Genomic DNA, 23,841 nt, shown 5'->3' with positions numbered 1-23,841 from the left:
AGTGAACAAAGGCAAGGAGATACAGAAGTATATAAAAGACTCAAGAAAAGCTTGTAAATTATTGCTGTTAAATTGACCACTATTTTTCTTTGGCTTTATTTATTTAACATATATTTCAGTGTATCTACTACATAGCCAGATACAAACAAGGTCCTAGAGGTAAAGTGGTAAAAAATAAAAAAGATGTCTATAAATTCCCAAATATATGAGAAGATGATACTACTGGCAATGCCTACAGGATAAAGTCCAAATCCCATATCAGCCAAACAAGGCCTTCATAGTCAGACTGAACCATACCTTACCAACCTCACATTCTGTTACTGCTGTGCTCCAGCTTCACAGAATGCAGTGTATATGAGTTTCCAGGCCTCTGACATTTGCACATATTGTTTCCTTTTCCTGGAATGCCTTTTCCCTTCTCTGCCTAAAAACATCTTACTTTTTCTTTAACAGCCAGCTAAAATTATACTTTTCTTTGACTTCCTCAAGGGGGATGGTTCTTTATACCATATTCCCTTAAAACAATTTCTTCACATCTTCATTTACTTTTCATTAGGCCAGCCAACCAATCTAGCCAAAATGTGCCAGGTTATGGAGGTAAGAAAATGGCAAAAATAGAGCAATTTTTCCCTGTGCTTTTGGAGTTTACAACCTAGAAAGAAATATCGAGCATTGAACGGTTACAGTGCAGTATGACAACTTCTTTGGAAGGGAGGAGTGTCAAGTGGAAGCACACAACAGAAGCATCAGAACTAACCTCAGCTTCCAAGAAGAAGCATTATTTAAACTGAATCCTTCAGAATGCAAAGGAGTCAGGTAGGCAGAGAATGGCAAGACATGAACCAGAATGAAGCACTGTCCACTAGACTCCATTAGACTGTGATGCTTTTTAAGAAGCATCCCAAGTGATTTAACACCACCACCACCACCAAGATTAAATGCTGGCTCAGGTTAATACTAAACGTGTTACTACTGTACTTTACTGAATCCCTATACTTATATTTTGTCTTTCCTCTGCATAGTATTTCCTATCCCATCTTTTACCCCCACTTCAGTCCATTATCCAGAAACTTCCTGGAATCCCACTAGCATCTCTCAAACTTCAGTGTGCATAAGATTCACTGGTATGCTTGTGAAAACATAGACTTTTTGAGGCCCTCTCCCCAAGAGATTTTGATTCTATAGATCTTAGGGTAGAGCTGGAGATTCTGTAATTCTAATAACCTGCTTGGTAAGATCTGATGCTACCAGTTCACAGACCACATCTTGAATAGCAGTTCTGTAGGAAATTATACAAATATTTCTCAGAATTATTTCCCCTTGTTCCTAAACCTGCTATGCCAGGTTGAGCTCCTTGGAACTAAAGTGGAATTTATGCTTGGGTATATGGGTCATGTGCTTTCAGAGGGACCATTCCTAGAAAGAAGGACCTGTGTGGTGATTCTCACCCAGCAATCACATTCTCCACCTGGATGACTGTTATATTTTCTCATTTCCTCCTGCTCTCCAACAACTATTATGTTTTCTCACTATCATCTTCCATACCAGCCTGTGTAGATAGAGGTTTCCCAGTGGACAAGGAGACACCAGTAGGGCTGCCAGCAAACTGCATTCTCTAAGGGCAGCCCAGGGAAAAAGGATGGAAGTAGTTTCGTGAATGAGTAAATAGGTCAGGTCTTCTACTCATTTCATGATTTTAGAAGATTCATTTAAGTCTAAATAAGGGCTTTATAATTTCACAAAAGGAAAATGATGGGAGAATTGCTGAATTTTTAAGAAGGCTTTCAGCAATTGCTTCCACTTGCCTCAACGTGCATCATGTATGAGAGTCTGGAGAGTTAATATGCTTTTAAGAGCCATGAGGACAGGGACCCCATGAACATACTCCACAATTCCCTGCAAGAATGATAACTTTTTAGAAAATTTGAAAATACTTAACTCTAAAATGGAGGAAATGAAACCAACTGACAAAAGCTGAAAGGATCATTTTGATAATTAATTAGATAATACACATAAAGCACCTAGAATACAGTGGTTCCTTGATAAACATTAGTTCACCCCTTCTATTTATGTTTTATTATTTATTATTTAGAACAGCTTTGTTCCATAGAAGTCTGAAATGATGGACACATTCTATAACTGCACTGTTGAATACGTTGCCCACTAACCACAATGGCTATGAACACTTGAAAGGTAGCTAGTACAACTGAGAAATTGACTTTTTGATTTTATAGTATTTTAATTACATTTAAATAATGGCACAAGGCTTGTAGCTGTTGTCTTGGAAAACACAGGTTTAGTAGCAAGTACAACATAGTAGTTTGTAATTAGTCCTGTAGATTTGTTGAACTGAATTGACTTGATCCTTTATCATACAGGTAGGAATGTTTAAGGTGAAGAGTGAAAAGGGCAGCTCTCCCAAGACAGGCCAAAAGCTGCAGTTAAAGAGCAAAGGCAGTAGGATCCAAGCCAAAAAAAAGTTTCGGTCATATTGACCAATGCTTTTCAAACTTTAATATGCATACAAATCACTGAGGTTCTTATTAAAAACACAGATTCTGATTTAATAGAACTTGAATGGGACCCTAGATTCTATGCTTACAAGGTCCCAGGTAATGAGTGTTGCTAGTCAATGAGTCCCTTTCAAGAAGCAAACATCCAGATATAGTTAGGGTGATGGACCAGCATAACTGCTATTGGATCTACCTCTGAACAAACTATGGTGTCTGCATTCTAGATCAAATTACAGGAATGCTCTATTTTATTAAAGGCACACTATCCCTCTCAATCTCATGATGAACATTATTAAGCACCTTCTATATACTAGGAAAAGTACTCATAACACCCCCTAAAGGGCATATATTATTACTCCCATTTACAAATAATACAACAGCGGTTTAGGCAGAGAATTTGACTTAATCAAAACTCACGCAAGTGCCTTCAGAGGTGGGATCATAACCCAAGTTGCTCCTGAATCTAAATCCTAGCCTTTCTCTTTATACAATCTTGTTATTCAAAGTGTGTACAAATGGACATCATCCTCACTGGGAGGCTTATTAGCAATGCAGACTCTCAGGCCTCATCCCAGGTCTGCTCAATAAGAATCTGCATTTTAAGATCTCCAGGTTATTTTTATTATGCACATCAATATTTGAAAAGCACTATTATGTTCCATCTCTACCTTTATAGATCAAAGTAACAAGTGCAACAGTAGGGGATCTGTTGATTATGGCAGCTGAGAAATGGATTTAGACTGGCTAGATTTGACTGTGACTCTAAAATAAGTATTTTTATAAGAAATTTATATTACTACTGTTATTTTTTATTTTTATTTTTGGGAAAGCATAAGCAGGGGAGGGACAGAGAATCCAAAAAGGGCTCTGATAAGCTGACAGCAGCAAGTCTGATGTGGGTCTCAAACTCACAAACCGCAAGATCAAGACCTGAGCCCAAGTTGGATGCTCAACCACTGAGACACCCAGGTGCCCCTAGAATGAATATTGAGTTTTGCTTCTCTTGCTAAATTCTTATTGTCTCATGGACACAGTTTAAGTCAAAATTAAGCTATTTTCTGGTAGGTAAGGATTTTCTAGTTTTTTTTTTTTTTTTTAGTTTGTAGATAATACTACATTCTCAACATATAAAAACATTGACAATTTTAGTAGTGTTCAAGGGGGAAAAAACAAAAAAAGAAACAAATGTGTTTGCTGAAAGATAAATGTACTAAAATCAGCAAAGTTTTTGAAAATAACATTATTAATCACTACCATGATGGTTCAAAGAAACAAGCAAAATTCTGCTTCCTCTGCCTTCATGGTTAATTCTGGAAAACTACCCAATTAAAAGTGAATAGCAGCCTGAATCACAAGGGTCTGTTACTGTACAAAGTGACTCAGAGGAATTCACTGTCCTGCTCTGTGACCAAGTGCTTGGTCATTCCCCTTCTGCAAATATAGCAACTTCCTCCTCTGAGAGCTCTTACCCTAAGCTTCCTGCTGCTGGAATCAATCAGAAATGCCATTTAAACCTTGCTTAAAAACTTCTCTTAGTTTCAAGCCCATTCTTTGGCTCCTTGAATGAATCTCACTGCTAATTTGATTGTTTCTCTCCATCTCTGAACCCATGTCAACCTTTATCTTCTCTCATCCTCCACTCTTCTCACCACTCTTTACTACACTGTACTTTTCCTTGGGCCATTTTATTCCCTTGAAACAACTTTCTGGTCCTTTGTCCCAGAAGCATAGCTGTGTCTTCATGCAATGACCTTTCACACTTAAAGTTCTCTACAAAAATCTCACTGATAATACTGTAAGGATATTACGATTGCTTTCAAATAACCTTTACATAAATGATCTTGGAGGTCAAATACTGTGGGTGTACTGATGAGAGAGCATAAGGCAAGCTGATACCCCACAAACCCCGTACCCTCTCCAGGTGAGATATCTGTGACATTCCTTAGGCACTCCTGGCTGCCAAAGAACAAGGGGAAGGGGAAAACAAATGGTTAGCTGATAGAGATCACAGTCACAGTCATGCAGGAGACGTGTCTCTATCAGTTTACAAATGTCTTAGTAAATTACAAGAAAAAGATGATCTTATCAATAGCCTAGCCTCCAGAAACCTATAGACCCAACTCAGTTTCATGGAGCCCTAACACCACCCTCCCCTCCATGATGATGTAGGGAACAAAGGCAAGATGAAAATATAAATAAAATTAAACTTCCTTTTTTAATATACATTTTTATTTTTCTTTTTTTTAATGTTTCTTTATTTTTGAGGGGGAGAGAGAGCAAGCAAGTGAGTGACCAGAGAGAGAGGGAAATGGAGGGTCTGAAGTGGGCTCCACTCTGACAGCACACAGCCTGAAGTGGGGCTTTAACTCAAGAACTGGAAGATCATAACCTGAGCTGAAGTCCAATGCTTAACCGACTGAGCCACCCAGGGGCCCTAACATTAAATTTCTTTAGAACCTATAGCCCATTGACAAATATTTGAGATAGGGACAATAAAACATTCCTCCAATAAACTTCTGTCTTGTCTTACTGTTAATGCCTTACTGGAGGGAAAACCACCTTAGCTTGACAATAGCAGACTCTGGTTTCCTCTGAGTCCTCTTTAGCATATGAAAGTCCTTTATGGAAACTTTCCTTTTTGCCTGTACCTCCCTCAACTGCAAGGTGTATAATCAGTTGCTTCTCACAATTCTAGGCAGCTCTTTCTGCCCATGGGTCCTGTCCCCTTGGTTTAATAAAATCACTGTTTTGCACCAAAGAAGTCTCAAGAATTCTTACTTACCCATTGGCTCTGGACCCTACCACTCCAAACTGCATCAATACTATTAAGGACCTTCTCATATTTTTTTGTAACTTAATCCCTCTTTCTTCTTTTCTCTCCTCTACTTCTCTTACTCCTTCAATTTCTTGGGATGTTTTCCAAGCCACAGTCCTGGAACTTCTGGAACAAATCCCTTGTCTCTATTATTATTTCTACCTCTGGAAACAAAGTTTCAGACAACAAAGTGTCTCAAAGAAAACTAAGGTCATTGCACTGTCAATACTTGATAGATGTTTCTTTTATTTCTCCATAGTTTCCATTAAACATCCTTAATAATCTAGATACTCACTTACCATATCAGTTGAACCAGTGTCCTTTGACACTGTAATTATTTATTGCCACTGACCTATTAATATATTTTTAAAAAACTTTTAACAGTTATTTTTGAGAGACAGAGAGAGACAAAGCACAAGCAGGTGAGGGGCAGAGAGAGAGGGAGATTCAGCAGGCTCTAGGCTCTGAGCTCTACTCGAGGCTTGAACCCATAAACTGTGAGATCATGACCTGAGTCGAAGTCAGATGCTTAACCAGCTGAGCCACCCAGGAGCCCTGACCTACCAATATTTTAAAAGTGTAAGTTTCTTTCTTTTGTACCCATTTTTCTTATAAAGGGCATTTACAAATTCTTAGCCCTTTTATTTAAGACTTTGGTATAGTAAACTAGTTTGTTGTTTAGCAAATATTCACTCCTTCTTCTACTTTGAGCTTGGCAATATGACTTGCTTTGGCCAGTGGGGTGTTAGTAGATGTCATGTGAACATAGCCTTCAACTGTGTTTGTGTCCTGGGCTTTCCTCTTGTGTTTTGGCCATTACAATTAAAATAACATACTCTGGGTAGTACTGTCCCACTCCCTGGGCCCCAGAATCAAACACTTGAAGCCAACCTGGTAATCTACAGTCTACAGCAGTTGGCCCAACCAACCAGCAAACACTTACGGGAAGAATAAATGCTTATTGTTATATGCCACTGATTATGTGGTTATTGGTTGCACACCAAAAACTGTTATGTAGAGTGAAAATAAATGATAGACCAAGCTCTACCATTTACTAGTTGAGCTAGAATGTCTGTATCTGTAAAATGAGAGGTTTGCATTCATTGGATCCTAAGTTACTTAACAACATTTAAAACTCATGATTCTTGAGTATACTATTTATTACAGTAGATTTCCAGAAAACAAGTCAAAATACAACCAGTATATAATGAACTCTAGAGAAGGATGGATAAAAAGGAATCCTAGAATTTCTCTGATTAATTTTATTTTTTTTTAAGCAGAAAGAATGGGGTTTCATTGGATGGTGTTCAATATACGACTCTGGTCAGCTACAAAAGCCAAAAGTATGTCCGGAGAGGAGGCTTCCGGACTGACTTCCTTGTCAGTTGGTTGCAGAGTAGAGGGTAACATGGTATCTTTTCACTAAGTCAGCCTTCAGGGATGTAGACTTACATATCATATGCAGGCTCTACTCACTGTGAACTCTCTAAGAACACAGTATATTCATCAACTGCCATAAGACAATATTTAACAAATAATGGAGAAGAATAACATGATTGCGTGAAAAATGTAAACTACAGAGTGCTGAAATGGCAATTTGCTTTTTCTCTTTGCTTTTCCTTGAGGGATTTTAACCTTCATATAGGGAATTCCTGCTTTGCAGGAAAGGTGGGATTATACCATATGTAACATCATACCCAACCTTAAAATATCATGACATCATGAAAGAACGAGATTATTTGAAGCATTTGTATGTAAGAACCTCAGTGATTCCCCCCCATTTGTTAATGGTAGATACTTTAAGAGCTCTAAAAACCCCTAACTTCCTGCCTAAAAAAAGGCAGAAATCTCTTTAAATATTTTTTTGTGCCTTATTAGATACTTAATTTAAAAATTTCCTTTGACCACAGATTTCCTCTAGTTATTCAATTGCTGTTTATATGCATGCCAAGGAATTGTTTCCACAAGGACAACATATTTCTAAAATCAAACTTGCTCACTGGCAAAATTAATATTTACTTGTAATGAAATTATTTGTGAGAAGGACAATAATACACATTAAAATTTGTCATTTAAGTAATATTTTTGAAGAAGGAAATGCTCTTATGCAATATGACTGAAATGCTCTGGGGAGCTCTGAGATCGTTTTTTCATTAAATAGATCTGAAATTATGTGAACAACTAGAACATGAGAAAGGAAAGAGGAAAACAAAGTTTAGAACACTAGGGAGCGAGAAAATTGACTGCGAACGGAACAGCGATTTGTTCAAGGTTACCCAGTGAATCAGGAACAAAGAGGAAGGTTGGACTTATGCCAAAAGCTAAAGTATATCTACATTAATGGCTATGCGCTAAATCTGCATTTTCAATAGATGATGTACTCATGTTTATATGGGGGAAGATAGTCATATTTACCATCCTCTCAGGGCCTAGCATGTGTTACTACATAAGTTTTTATTATTTACATAAAATGATAAATAAACACTTAGAAGCCAGAAGTTAACAAAGCATGATTTCATGGTTCCTGGAAGGCTCAGTCAGTTAAGTGTCCCACTCTTGATTTCAACTCAGGTTATGATCTCATGGTTTGTGAGATCAAGCCCCAAGTCTGGCTCAGTGCTGACAGTGTGGAGCCTGCTTGAGAGTGTCTATCTCCCTCTCTCTCTCTCTCTGGCCCTCCCCTAATCTCTCTTTCTTTCTCTTTCTCAATATAAATAAATGAACTTTAAAAAAAAAAGCATTATTTCGCATACATAATTTCATTTCGTCCCCACAATCACCTCTGAGGTAGGTATTATAATTCCTGTCTTAAAGATAAATTTAGATCCAGAAAAATTAAATGACTTGCTGAACAACACATTGTCATGAAACACATTGGGATATTTTCACCACAGCAAACGGGTCAGCAACCCTCTCTAAAGATACTACTTAAGGAAGCTCAAAGAGGTTTTGCATTAAGTACAAAAAAGTTGAAGGTTAAAAAAAAAAGAGCCTTTGAAGAACTCAAATTTGTATACAAAGTTGATATTTAGGGAATAGAAAGCAATTTGATTAATTTGTTATATGTAGCTGATTTTACTAGCTAATTAGCTGTGATATCAGTCAAGTAGGTCTGCATAAAATCTTTAAATTCTGTCGATAAATTATTTGTACATGAGGGCATCTGGCCATTCAGGCATGAGAATCCTAAGAGACAGCTTTGAAATAATACAGATCTACCAAAGAAAGCAGTCCTACTTACAAAATCAAGTCTCTGTGCTCCATGTCTACTTCAAAGCACTGTTCATCTGCCTTGCCTATGAATATAGCAAAGAATTTTTCTAGAGTAAAAACACAGAATTCCTTAAAATATACATGAATCTCTGTCCCAAAGCTATTGGGGCCTCTGTGACAAGTTGTCTTCCACCCAAATCCACGTGTAGCAGAGGAGAAAGCAAAGTTTTTCCCAAGCGGAGAGAAAACAAGTGAGAAAAGGTGGGAATATAAGAGGTTGTATGATAAGAGTTAAGTGAGATCTCGAACTCCTTACCCAGTCTATCTACATTCCTTCTTGGCTCTGCTCCTAACTGTGCAACCTTGAAAAAGTTACTTAATCTCTTTATGATTCAGTTTTTGGATCTGTAATATAAAGAAAGTAATAGAACCTATCTTACAGGGTTGTTTTAAGGATTGAGTTAATATTTGTTAAGTACTTAGTGTCAGGTATACAGTAATACTAATATAAATATTTGATTAGTGAAGGAAGATGGGGAGAGTGAGAGAATAGTGGACACTATGTGTCTTTAATGTATTACTTTGCTTCCTACTAACAGGATCCTTGTCTTTCCAGAACTGGGGCTACTGATTCCTACCAGTAAGCTTTTAACCCCATTTCTTGTCTGACCCCAAATGACTCTTATTCAGAAAGATTTAGGAAGCCCTAGCTCATTAGTTCAGGTGAGTCAGCACTAAGTCAAGCTTGTTGTTATTCTTATCCTGACCCTGTGTCCCAGTTTCAGTCACTTGTTCCTGTAATCAAGTCCCAACCTTGTATTCCAATTCTAGCATTATGCTCCCCTGTGGCGGAGTCCTGGCTTGGAGGATCAGCTCAGGATCTCCAGTTCCTCTGAGGCAGAAGCCACCCAAAGGGTAGCCTCTTGACTACTGGCACACAGTGCATGAACTTTGGAAAATCAGTTGTCTATATTTAAAAATTCCAAACCTTTACATAAAAATTCAAATTTCCAACTTTTCTAGAAAAGTTAGATGATTTGGTAACACTTGGCCCCCATCTCTTTTTGGTACCAATCCACTGGAGACAAATGGCAGCTGCCCCCTTTGGAACACCATGTACTCTCGATTCCCTGCTGTCCCCATGCCTTTTCCTTCATTTATTTCTGGGAGTTACTTTGTCTTTGTAGGCATTTAAGGTTGGGTCTAAGAGTTAGAATAGCGATACTTACCAAGCATTTACATTGTGCCAGGTAATTTTTCAAGTGCCTCATGAGTTTTATTCATTTAATCAAAGACCAGGCATCTGTTCTTATCCAACCTCCCTGCAGTCCTTCTCCTTGCTTCAAATCCTCTGTCTGTACACACACCTGTGTTTGTCCCATCTTCCCCAATCACTACTGTCTATCCATTAGCTAAGGTCACACATAAAGCCTTGTCACACTTCCAAAATGTCAACTGCTCACCCACACTGTGGCCTGCTGCCACCCTCCAATCTCCCCTGCTGAGTCAAACTTTGTTGTTCAAGAATTTTGTCCATTATAATGGTTGTACTTAATCCCAGGCTTTACCCATTTGTCTGATTCTAGTATCTATCTCATGCTCCAGGCTTTCATAAAACCATGCCTTTCATTATACATAGAAAGACTACACCCTTAAAAAATGTGTTCCAACTCTTGTTAGAAACCCAGCAAAATCCATCTAATATTTGATAGCTTACTTATGTTGTATGTGCTACCACAGAAATTTGATTTGATTATTCCTTTACTAAGAAACCCAAAGAAGTTTATCCATCTCTTCTATAAGCAATTCAGTATCTTTTCAGGGAACCACCCAGGAAACTAACAGTTTTTTTTAATACAATGGGCTTTTTTTCCCTTATGATAGGCCCTTATGTTTTGCAAAACAATGAATGAAAGAGAAAACTATTTGCATAACTAAACTGAGATTTAGCAAATATCAAAACAGAACTCACAAAACTCTTTCTACACATTTCATAAGATTATCTGGACTGGGTAGAATTGAATATGTATTGAATTTTAAATTTAGCTCATTAAAATCTAACATAATTTTTAAAGAAAGTCTTAATAAAAATGTTACTTACATAAGGAATCGTGTCCAAAGTATCTGTGTTGACAATTATAGGAGCAGGGCTGGCCTAAAAAAGAGACACAAGAAAAAAAAAATTAAATAACAGGTAGTCTATTCTGAGATAGGATCTGTTAAACTTATTTAACAGAGTTCAACAGTATTTCTTGAGAACCTGTAAAGGCACTATGTCAGGGTTTCAAGGGATAAATGAAATGTCTTAGAATTCCCTGAAACCACCTTCCTTCAAGTATTTGCTATATTGACTACATAATGAAATGAAGTAAGCAGTTAAATTTGTACTCATTTTCTCTTTAATTCTACCCAACAGTAGGAGGTGAGGATTTGAGCTGTATATGAGGTAAGAATTTCTAATAAATTGGGTGAGTAAAAATGTATAGCATTTCTTTATAAAATGGCTATACAAAATAAATTTAATTTCTCTCTCATGGAAGCAAAATTTAACCTAAAGCAATATTTGTAACCCTCCTCTTTAAACTGCCTTTTGAGAATATGTTGAAATAGAAAGATTCACTTATTGACATCTTATATGTATATTTACCTATTATATATTCTGTACCATATCTTTCATCATTTGTGCTTTTCTGATCATGTACCTTAGAAATCCTTAGCTAGAAAATTACAAATTAGTCAAAGGTGGCATAAAATCATTATGAGTATGCTAAACTTCCTTTTTTAAAAAAAATGTACAACCTGCAGTCATTCCCTTTAAAGCTGGGTGGGAATCTGTGTAACACTGATACAGAAGTGCTACAAGCCAAGTCATTAGAAAATGAGAGATTGCAATCTCTATTTGCATCAACCAATCTGACTTCATGAATATTGAGTAGATCTATCTTTATTTTCTAGTTTCTAGAATTTTCATAGCATCTTTTCCTTCATCCCCTGCAGGATCTTTAATCTCCTTCCCAAATTGCAGATTTCATTTAGATAGAAAAAATACTCTCATCATGGTAAATCCAGAGCTGTCCTATAAGACATGGTAGTCTTGGCAAGTGCTCAACTTTTGGGACATTTCATTAGCTGTGCCCTCTGGAGTTAACAGAGTTAACAGCTTTTAAATGTCAATCTGTTAATCAAATGATTAAAAAAATGGCAATCCAGCAGATTTTACAAAACACAATTCCATGTTTTAACATAACACACCAGGCATTGAAAACATGACCCTGGTCTATATGTGTCCATACTGAGCCAACTAGATGTTCACAGTTTATTCATTAACTCCTAATAGCAAGTACCTTTAGGGTGAATAGGGGCTTTGGAGAAAGACAGTTTTCACAGCATCCCAACAAAACAAACAAACAAACAGGCCCTAAACACCTGCATACAAAAAGGCAGTGCTTATTAAGAGGCATGTGGTGGTGTAGGGAGAAGAACAAGAGGTTTGGAGTTAGAGAACCTGGGCTCAAGTTTGGTTTAGCAACTTTCTGATTATACGTTTTGGGGCTGAGCAACTTTCTGATGGTGAGATCTGGAGGCAATTACACTAACTCCCTTTGTCTCATTTTCTTTCTCTGTAGAATGGGAATAGAAATAATCATCTTCTAAAAGAGTCATTTGAAGAATAAGTGAGATGACATATTTGAATGTGCTTTGTAAACTTACATTTCAGAATCAATATTACATATTATTATTAGCATCCCTAAAGACAGATCACTGTAAGAATATATTATTGACTGGTTTGTGAATTGTTTACACCCCAGAGATTTCAAAGCCATGATAGTGGCTACAATCACACTAAAGAAAACTAAAGATTAGACCATGTGACTTACTATTTATTAAATATATATTACTTGCCCAGGTATAAGAAAATGCACATATATCTTCATTTAATCTCCACAAAACCATAGTGATAAAGCATTATTATCACTATCCACATATTATAGATGAGAAAATGGAGGCTCAGGGAAAATAAGAGCTGAGATTTAATACTGGCCTTCCTGACCTCAAAATCCATTTTTTTTCCACACTAAGTTGCTCCATGATCTGAGTATCTAGGTGGCTCAGTTGCAAGAGTCCTGCAGTGATTGCAGATCTCGAGGTAGAGCAGCATAGAAGATTCTGGCAAACCAAAGACCACCCTGGAGGCAAGAGCTGCCTTAAGTCTTACATATCAGATATTGAAAGCAATCTGGTGATGCCTGAATGGTTACTGTTGTTGTCTTCCTCTTCTGTTTTTTAGTTTTTACTTCCTCTCTTCTATACTTTCTAATTGGTTCCCAGGACTCTTCTAAAACATTTGTGCCTTGCCCCCTTGACCAGACTGAAAGCTTTCCAAGTATTACACCCAAGACTTATATTTAGTACAATTTGATCAATAAATATGTATTGGTTTGATTCAACCCATCTTACTTTTGTTTTTCCTCTTACAGATTATATTAACATGATCTAGGAATAAATTTTGTATGCAAACCCATTTCCTTTATGATGTCATTTATCCCTTTCATATGTTTATGCTGCTATTTTCCTTTTCATATACATAAATTCAGGTTTTCTAATCAGACTCTGTTTAAAAAATGACAAGGATTGAATATTTTCCTAGAATTCTTCACAGCACTTGGTTACACCAAAGGAGCTCAGCAACAACTTAGGAATTACTGGCTAAATGTTGATATAAAGTATAGGTGAGGGTATAAAGGAAAATAATAGCTCTTTGTAAGCTCGTAAACTCAGGAGAGCATTTCTGGGATAACTCCAAAATCCCATGTTACCAACAAAACTGTGACTACTTTTCCAGATTATCCACTGTCACTATCTTTCCTTAATCAGTCCCTATTGCTTAACTATCCAGCTTTTATGAAATATTGATTATTTCATAACTGTAAGCTGTAAAGGTTGTGAAGTATAATCTATGTTATGTGGAAAGCTCCTTATTGAGTAAAAAAGATTCAGAAGCCCCCATTAATGCCTGCATCTTTTAATGTCATTAAAAATGCATGAATGAACAAAATGTATAGATTGTTTGAATATACACATACAGCACATACATCTGACATTGACAAATCCCAGGCATGAATGCCAAGATGTCATGGTTGGCTGTTCTGTATCCCACTGCTGCTATATCTGGCTCTCTGAAGATCAGATCTCCCATTGCTTTGTTCCAGGACCCTCATGACCCTCCCCAGACTGTTTTCACAGAGCTTCTTGAAGGTACTCAATGATACACATCATCAGAGAATAAAAATCCCAAGTGGTGACAGAGTATAGTTGAATTCTAAGTATGGCCCATGAGTGTGCTTCTGTCACCAGTTGTGAATTTCAGATCTCCCCATGGCTCATCCTGGCTTCTGTTTCTTTTCTCGCTTTTGAAATCATGTGAGTCCATGCCTAGTTTGATCAGGTCTGGTTTTAGATTCTTAAAACCAGTTCCCTAGTTGCTTTGATGGTTCCCACTAAGCTTTATCTCCACAATTCTTACTGCCCTGCTGTACACATAGTCTCTTTAATTGGGTATTGGGTATTCTCTTTAATTGAACTCCTAAATCAAACTGGTGACTTAGCAGATTCCAGTGTCCAACTTCAATATGCTGATTTCCATTAAATGGAAAGAAATTTTTAACAAATATGAAAAAATCATTTTTTAATTTATTTTTATTATTTATTTATTTATTTTTACTTTTAGCAAGAGAGATAAATAAGCAGGGAGAGAGAATGAGAGAGAGAGAGAGAGAGAGAGAGAGAGAGAGAGACAGAGACAGAGACAGAGACAGAGAATCTTAAGCAGGTTCCATGCTCAGCACAGAGCTGGGTGTGGGGCTCAATCCCACAACCCTGGGATCATGACCTGAACAGAAATCAAGAGTCCGATGCTCAGCTGACTGAGCCACCAGGTGCCCCTGAAAAAAAATCTTTTAATGAGAAGTTTCAAGGCTTGTCTTTATATAAATATAGCCAAGGATTTTTGAAACTATAAAGGCTTAAGAAACCAATCTCTCTTAGGTGACCCAAACTATGAGATATACATGGTTTGCATTTTATATTACATTCTTTATATGTGGAGAAAGCTAGTTTACAGCAAGAAGGAAGTATAAAGTTAATTGTAGAAAAGCGAAAAGCAAACAGAGAGAATACTGAAAAATTGAAGTTGTTAGATCAAGTTATTCATGAATTCCTGCCACTTTCCTCTTTGAGCTCCATAGGATACCCAAATACCTCTACATTACATCAATAACTTTGTTCATCCCAGTAAAAGATAAACCACTGCTCTTTGCCACAAAGAAAACAGTGACATAGATTTACTAAAGATCTGCAATTGCCCCTGAGCATCATCACTACCTGAAATCTTATGGGACCATGACCAAGCCAGAGCCAGATCTTCGGTGTATTAACACTGGGGTGGGTAAGAAGAAAGTCAAGCATTTATATAGCATTTATTTATATAATTAACTTATTTAATCTTCACATAACCCAATGAGTCAAGTACCATTATTCTCTATTCACAAGTGAGGAAGTAGAGTTTCAGTAATTTTCCCAAAGTCAGACATATGGTAAATATACCATCTTCAAACCTAGACAGTCTAGCTCAGAATCCATACTCTTGACAATTATACTCTACTGTCTCTCAGAACGGAATTGTAATTTACAAGAACTGTTTGGATTCTAACTACCGTTGCTTACTAACAGGTCAGAGGCCAGCTCAAAGCAAATTTAGATATATACACCTTGATCCTGGCTGGTGGCAGAGGCTTCCCCTCCTCACTCTGTCCCAGTTACAGGGGTCCAGATATATCATGTGAACAGGACTGCAGGAGGCATGGCTTAGGAGAAGGTAGTAAGTGTCAGTCTAATGGCAGAATTCTAGCAAGCTGCTTGCCTTGTTTATCACTGCAAAGATTAAATGCTTTTGGGGGCTGCTCTCCCAGCCAATCTAGTGAAAACCAAAGGTGATTTGAATGTTAACGTTAGTTTGGGAAGATATAGTCAGGCATAGCCAGGCTGACTAAGTCTGGATGTTTTAAGTAAGCTCCAAGGAAAATTTCTGGTAAATGACTGATTAAAGACATATTGATGGCTGTGTGAGAGAGAAACAAAATAAAAGAAACACACCCACTTTAGAATTACAAAACTTTACAGCTGGGACCTTAAGGATCATTTAATTCTATCCTTTCACTCTATAAATATGGAAATGGACACATGGCCTAGTGGCATGTCCCAGATCTCACAATTATTTAGTATGGAAACTAAAGACAGGGTAACAACAGCAATAACAAGAATAAACTGTTAAGCATTTATTAAATGCCTATTATGTTCCAGGGGCTGTGGTAAATACTTAAGATGCATCTATGTATTTACTTCTCAAAATGTTTTAAGGAAAACATCACTGTTCCCATTTATTTTTTAATTATTTTTTAAATGTTCATTTATTTTTGAAGCATCTTTTTTAATGTTTATTCATTTTTCAGAGATAGATAGAGAGAGAGAGAGAGAGAGAGAGAGAGAAAGAAAGAAAAGAAAGAAAGAAAGAAAGAAAGAAAGAAAGAAAGAAAGAAAGAAAGAAAGAAAGAAAGAAAGAAAGAAAGAGAGAGAGACGGTGTGAGTGGGGGAAGAACAGAGAGAGGGAGACACAGAATCCCAAGCAGGCTACAGGCTCTGAGCTGTCATCAGAGAGCCCAATGCCGGGTTCAAATTCATGAGCTGTGAGATCATGACCTGAGCCAAAGTTAGACACCTAATTGACTCAGCACCCCCAGGTACCCCATTAAATGTTCATTTATTTTTGAGAGAGAGAAAGAGAGGTGGGGGTAGAGAGAGAGGGAGATAACAGTCAGCATAGAGCTTGATGCGGGGCTCAGACCTGATCATGACCTGAGCCAAAGTCAGACACTGCTCAACCAGCTGAGCCACCCAGGATCCCCTTATTGTTCCCATTTAAAGGAAAGAAGGAGGGAAGGAAGGAAAAAAAGGGGGGGGAGGAAGGAAAGAAGGAAGGAAGGAAGGAAGGAAGGAAGGAAGGAAGGAAGGAAGGAAGGCAGGCAAGCAGGCAGGCTCAAAGTGGCTAAGTCACCTGTCTAAGGCCTCAAACCTAAAAGGACTACAACCAGGTTTCAGACCCATGTCTTTATAGCCCCAGAACTCATGCTGATAACCACTAACATTTCCTGATCCCCTCTACTGAATTTTTCCAGGCTACATATTGAAAATTCAGTTATTTTCTGCCTTGTATGTTGCTAGTCACTCCTTCACTGTCTGAAGAGAAATTTCTCACTGTACTGACTCAGATTCAATTCCCCAATTCTCAGAGGGTTTCTAAGTCCCTTAATCTCTTTTAAACCCCCACTTAAAAAAAATGGGACAACGCTATTTTCCAGTTAACCTATTTCCCAAGAAGTTAGCTGAAGAAATAATGCATGTTAAGTGAAAAGAGAGGAACTCTATAGATGTAAGTTTATATTATTTATTAGTGTGGTTATTTTTTGCTTTCCTGAATTTTCTTCTCCTTTTCTATTTCCTTTCCACAAGACAAGCCAGGGGCATGCAGTTTAATCCAGTATAGCTCTGAGTCATCGCCAATAGTAGTACCAATAGTATCAGGTCTGTACTCTGGCTTGCCCTTACCCTCCAGTGACATACATACATATATATGTGTGTGTATGTGTGTGTGTGTACACACACACACACATACACATACACACACACACACACACACACACACAAAGTGAGGACACTGAGGCAATATCACGAGGGTGGGTAACTGAACAGTATGAGGGCCTGAGGTGTAGCTAGGCAAGGCTTAACTTGGAGGTTAATGACTATGGCAGGGTATCTCCGGGAGCAACCTTGGAGGAAGTAAAAAACCTTGGCCCCTCTGCCTAACACTTTACAAAATGCAGAGATGGCTACCTACCTAGCTTACCATCAGCCTAGCTCAGAATATTGGGAAAAAAAAATGGCGGACTCATGTTTGGCCTGAATTCAGTTTAACTCTGCTTTCCTGAACTCTCTTAATAATAAAAATAATATTATCCTTACTTTACCGAAAACTGAGGCACAGAGATGTTAACTAACTTGCCCAAGGTCATTCAGCTGGTGATAGCAAGGCCAAGAATCAAATCTGAAAGTCCAGCTCCTATGTGGGTAATTCTTAACAACTTCAAAACATGTGCTTCTGTTCCCTGTTAAAATTTGATAAGTCTCCAGAACTCTGTTCTAGTTAACACAACTTCCCTCACTGATCCTTGAAAATTCACCATTAGTCTTTCATCCCTTTGGATTGAAGTGTTAACATGCCTGCTCCATCCTCCTTTAAAATACAAGGTAGTGTAATACTCTGCAGAAAACAGATATCCTAACGACCTCAGTTAAGCTGAGTTATGTGCTTCCAACTCTAGTACAGAAAAGCTGGGGTAGCCTGCAGAATGACACAGAGTGGAGATCTCAGAACCAAAGAGACTTTTCTTTATGTTTTCTTTAGAATTAAGTACACTTGGGATAAGAGATAAAACTTGCTTGAACTACTAATTATGAGGACTCTAAATTCCCATGCAGCAACCCAGCCACATATCTCTCATATCTCTTTGCACTTAGTATAAAAGGCAAAAATAAATGACTCACCAAAACTTCATATCATCACTGAAACTCAAATGGATAATTATATTATACTGGCCACTAATACCATGCTTTATCATTTATAGAGTATATTTATATACATTAGATCATTTAATTTCCACAGAAAGAAGGAAGGGAACTAACACTGACTGAGCAAATAACCATTGTGTGGCAGGCGAACATGATAAGCTTTTTATCTGTGTTTTCTTGTGTACTCCTCACAGAACCCAGAGGGACTGGTGGAATTTTCCTTTGTTTATAGTTAAGTAAACTGAGGTGTAGGGTGTTTCACTGAAATTCCCAACATCAGACAGCTAGAGGGGAGCAAAGCTGGAATTCAAACCCAGGTCCTTTTGACTCCAAATCTTTTGCTTTTGTACATTAGTCCATGATGCCACAAATCCCACGGGCTCACAGTGAGCATTTACAAAACTAACTGCTTTATTTATATAAATGCTCTCTGGAGATTGCATGAAAAATGGAGTCATTAGCTCAGATCTCAAATGTGGTTTAGTCAATGTGCCCCATGCCATATAACCATACATACTTAATTCACTGATTCACTCCATGTGGTGCTATTCCTGGAAAGATCCATGTGGATACCATCTGCTCCTTTTTGCTAAGCTACCAAAGAGCTATAGTCTTAGCAGCACAGTTATATTTTCAACACATAGATACCAGAATTCTAAGCAAGCTGTTAATCTGGTTCATCAGGCTAAGGTGGGGCTAATTTCTTCTGTAGCACATGGATCAAGGTCTTGCATACACTAGGTGATCAATAAATGGATACTATTTACTCCCTTCCCTTTCCTTTCTTTCCATCAAGCCAAGATTCTCACTACTTCAAGCACACACCTTGCTTAGGTCTACCATAAGATACTGTTTACATTTCTTCCTTCTCTTATGTCATGAATCAATCATGGTCCCCTCTCTTATTTATCTAACCAAATTATATCTATCCTTCAAGGACAGTCTAAAGCCCCCTAGACTTTCTATGAAAGTTTCCTCAATCTTGACTGCAGGTTTCAATCTATCTCCATTCTGCCCCCCCCCATTTTAAAGCATTCATTAGTTGTTACTTCAGTTTACACTGAATTATAAATGTTAAAGGAATTATGTGAAAACACTAAACCCTGACATTCTTTTTTTTTAATGTTTTATTTATTTTTAAGAGAGAGAGAGAGAATGTGAGAGGGGTAGGGTCAGTGATAGAGGAGGACAGAAAATCCAAAGCGGGCTCTGCGCTGACAGCAGCAAGTTGGATTTGGGGCTCAAGCTCATAAACCATGAGAGCATGACTTGAGCCAGAGCTGAATGCTCACCAAACTGAGCCACCCAGGCACCCCTAAACCCTGATGTTCTTAATGAATATTAAGATGCGGTATTTTCATCTCCTTGTTGAAACTGCAATTGTTTTGAGGAAAGGACTCTTATTTCATTTCTTTACCAGCCTCTTCCACCTACATTCCCATCAATGTTTTACATACAATATACTCAAAGATGTTTGTTAATGGGCATTTAGACCTTTGAAACTAGAGTTGCAGTAACAAGAGACAGGACTCATGAGAAACCCTGAGGTAACAGATTATGTAATATGGGTGGAAAGGGGTAACTGCACAATGCCCACTGGTGACTACTCTTGTACCACACTGATGGTGTGGATATGAGCATCTGGAACTTGTCATGCTATAGACTATGTTTTTCGGAAGCACAATATGTAAATTAAGGAAAGTAATAAACAGAAAGACTCTTCTATACCTAACATATGCTGGTCATTTATATTCATTCTTTTCTAATGCTCATAACACACCTATGAGTTACATACTATAATTATGTTCATTATACAGATAAAGAAAGTGAGGCATGAGCCTGTAATGCAATGCATTCAAGGTCACTAGACTAATAGCTAGTGGAGCCAAGACTCATTCTTCTTTTTCTTTTAATTTTAAGTCTTAATTTTAATTCCAGTTAGTTAACATACAGTCATACAGTGTTATATAGTAATTCAACAATTCCACACATACAATTCTCTGTGCTCATCATGACAAGCACACTTGTGAATCCCCATCACCTATTTCACCTTACCTCCACTCCCCTCCCCTCTGGTGACCATCAATTTGTTCACTATAATTAGTAGCATCTGTTGGGGTACCTGGGGGCTTAGTCAGTTAAGCATCTGACTCTTGATTTTGACTTCAGGTCCTGATCTCACAATCTTCAAGATCAAGCACCTTGTCAGGCTCTGTGTTGATAACTCAGAGTCCACTTGAGATTCTCTCTCTCCCTCTGTCTCTGCCCCTCCCCAACTTGCACACATACACACTCTCTCTCTTTCTCAAAATAAAAATAATAAACTTTAAAAAAGAGCCCATTTCTTGCTTTGTCCCTATCTCTCTTTTTTCCCCTTTGCTTGCTTGTTTTGTTCCTTAAATTCCACATACAAGTGAAATCATATGATATTTGTCTTTGACTTATTTTGCTTAGCATTATACTTTTAGTTCCATCCATGCTATTGCAAAAGGCAAGATTCCATTCTTTTTTTATGGCTTAATAATATAGCTGGTATATATATGCCATGTCTTCTTTTTCTATTCATCAATTGATGGATACTTAGGCTGCCTCCATATATTGACTATTGTAAATAATGCCACTATTAACATAGGGGTGCATGTATCCCTTTGAATTAGTGTTCCAGTATTCTTTGTGTTAAGGTCCAGTAGGGCAATTGTTGGATCATAAGGTAGTTCTATTTTTAACTTTTTGAGGAACCTCCATACTATCTTCCACAGTGGCTGCACCAGTTCACATTCTCACCAACAGTGTATGAGTATTCCTTTTTCTCCACATTCCCATCAACACCTCTTGTTTCTTGTGTTTTTGATTCTAGCCATTCTGACAAGTGTGAGGTGATACTTCATTGTAGTTTTAATTTGTATTTCTCTGATGATAAGTGATGATAAACATCTTTTCATGTGTCTGTTAGCTATCTGGATATTTTCTTTGGAGAAATGACTGTTCGTGTCTTCTGACCATTTTTAATTGGATTATTTGTTTGGAGGGGTGTTGAGTTGTATCAGTTCCTCATATATTTTGGATAGTAATCCTTTATCGGATACGTCATTTGCAGATATCTTCTCTTACCCTGTAGGTTGCCTTTCAGTTTTGTTGATTGTTTCCTTTCCTGTGCAGAAGCTTTTTATTTTGCTGTAGTCCCATTAGTTCATTTTTGCCTTTGTCTCCCTTGCCTCCAGAGACATACAACAAAGAAGTTGCTATGGCTGATGTCAAAGATGTTACTGCCTGTGCTCTCTTCTAGGATTTTTATGATTTAAGGTCTCACATTTATGTCTTTAATTCATTTTAAATTGATTTTTGTGTATGGTGTAAGAGAGTGGTCCATTTTTTCCAAAAGGTCACTCTTCTTGACTCCAAATCCATGTGTTTGTTGTAATGCCACTCTGTGTTGAGTAAGGAAGGTGGTACTGGAAGTGTTTCATGCTCTAACTTATATCCAACTGTACATTTCAGAAGTTGGAAAGGCAGAAGGAAGCATAGGATTTGATGAAAAGCTAAACACTCAAAGATCATGAAAAAAACAAAAAGGCATTCCAAGAATTTGCTAAATTTTTCAGATGAATATGAAGATCTAGTTCAAAAGATTCACCCAAGGAGTTCCTGGGTGGCTCAGACAGTTAAGCATACAGCTCTTGATTTCGGTTCAGGTCATGATCTCACAGTTTGTGGGTTCATGACCTGTGTCAGGCTCTGCGTTGACAGCATGGAGATTTTTCTCTCTGCACTCTCTCTCTCTCTCTCTAAAAATAAATAAACTTAAAAAAAATATTCACCCAAACTAAACATTCACTTGAAGTCTCATGTTTCATCTTAGAAAAGTTCATGTAGTTTTAATATTTTACTTCATAACTCTCTATTTTTTAAATATAAGAATGTGAAGCAAAGAAGTATCACCAAAGTCTTTCTTCTATCCTTGCCTTTCTCTATTTTCTAAACACCAAGTTAGATTTTTGTTTGTTTTAGAGGAAATGTTAGAGAGAGAGAAAGAGGAGATATGAGTTTGGTTTACTGTTTTACCATTAGTAATCTATAATGTGCTCATGTCCATGTTAGATTGGAAGATATTTCAATACTTGCCTCTGAAACAGGGCACTTGGGTTGTGTTGCAGAAAGAACACAGTAGACACATCTTAGTTCAATTTCTCTTATTTTCAAATCTGATAACATCTATAAGTCTATCAATTTCCCCTTTACTTATTTTGTCTTCAAAATTAATATTATATTTGGAATAATTTTCATTGGGGAAAAACACAGAGAAAGAATAGATTTTTAAAAAAGAAGTGAATGGGGACTAGAAAAATAGAAGCTGGCTAACTAATGCTAGCGTTTTCTGATGCCAAAGAATATATTCTGCAGATGCGTTTGTATATTGTCATCGACCAGGCAATGAACTCTTTGTTCCACAGCAAAAGCCTACAAATCTCTAGGTCTAAAATGCCAACCAGTTCCTAGCCCCACAGCTGTCCTAGCTTCCCAGAGTGGCAATGGCTATGTCACTCTTGGTTTCTCAGTTTTCCTATGGCTCCCTCACCCCCAGTTATTCTGTAAAGCAAGGGTTCTGCTTGCCAGTTTACCTCCTTCTGGGATCTGGATAATGCTACAGTTGTTTCAGAGTGAACATGGAGGAATGTTATCTGGTAATGTGGGCTAGAGGAGAGAGAGGGAAACAGAGAGAAAAATAAAAGTAAGAGAAATAAGGCATAGAGCAGGTTGTTTTATGGTGTATGAGGACTCTGTCACCAAGTGGAGAATAAAATGGTGGTTCCCAGGCTGACTCTCCTCTTTACTCCCAGACCACTTTATCCATGAAACTGTAAACTAAGACACTCTAGAACTTCATTTGTTTTATAAAAGGTTTCCTTAACCAACTGAAAAGGTAATGGTAACTTCCTTATGAATATAATGTTTACAACCTTGCAATTTATGACCCCCTCCTTGCCCACTCTAACTCAACAAAAACATTTGCATGGTATGTTTTTAAGTTATAGGATGAGCATCTGCTAGTCTTGTACTTGGAGTCAGCAGATGAGGTGCCTAGGGCTGTTGTGTCACTGTAGAACTTGGTCAGGTCACTTAACTCTTTAAATTATGTCTAAGGTTATATCCAGCTATAAATAAGGATTGGATAATTCCTGATTTTAATATTAACCTAACTTTGAATATCAAAAGAAGAGTAATAAAAGCAATTTAGGGTTTGGGTCATCTGACTGAGATTTAAGAACTTTCCTCTCACCTATATTATGATTTTAGCCAATTCATTTAACCTCTCTCAAATGTTCTAATCATATATAAATGGAGATTATAACTTATTATTTATCTACCTAATGTGTTTCTTTGAGAAGAAAATAGGATCATATATAAAAACCCTATGCAATTTGTAAAAGGATTTATTAAGAACATTAAAACTCAGCAACATTAATAATGGCAACCCTGCTTTGATTAGACATTGTGCTAAGGGTTTAACTCACATTATCTCATTTGAACCACAAAAAAGCTTTAAAAGATCTGTATAATATCTAATTTTACAGAGGATGAATCTGAGGTCAAAAGTTAAGCCAGGACTCCAAACCTAGG

The 23,841-nt window shown here is 37.4% G+C and overlaps 1 protein-coding gene across 2 annotated transcripts in view; it reads right to left on the bottom strand.

Moving 5' to 3' along the window:
- The window catches only part of LOC102972156 (disks large homolog 2), a 768,935-nt gene that overhangs the window by 700,945 nt on the left and 44,149 nt on the right, over positions 1–23,841 (bottom strand). For both annotated transcript variants that reach the window (XM_007078972.3, XM_042959513.1), the window contains exon 2: positions 10,643–10,696. In XM_007078972.3, coding sequence (XP_007079034.1) covers positions 10,643–10,696 — 54 coding nt within the window. The remainder of the gene's footprint in view (positions 1–10,642; positions 10,697–23,841) is intronic.

The sequence above is a fragment of the Panthera tigris genome, chromosome D1, assembly GCF_018350195.1.
Source record: "Panthera tigris isolate Pti1 chromosome D1, P.tigris_Pti1_mat1.1, whole genome shotgun sequence".
Lineage (NCBI taxonomy): Eukaryota > Metazoa > Chordata > Mammalia > Carnivora > Felidae > Panthera > Panthera tigris.
Note: the sequence above shows the minus strand (reverse complement) of the source record. Positions and strands in the feature narration are given on the sequence as shown.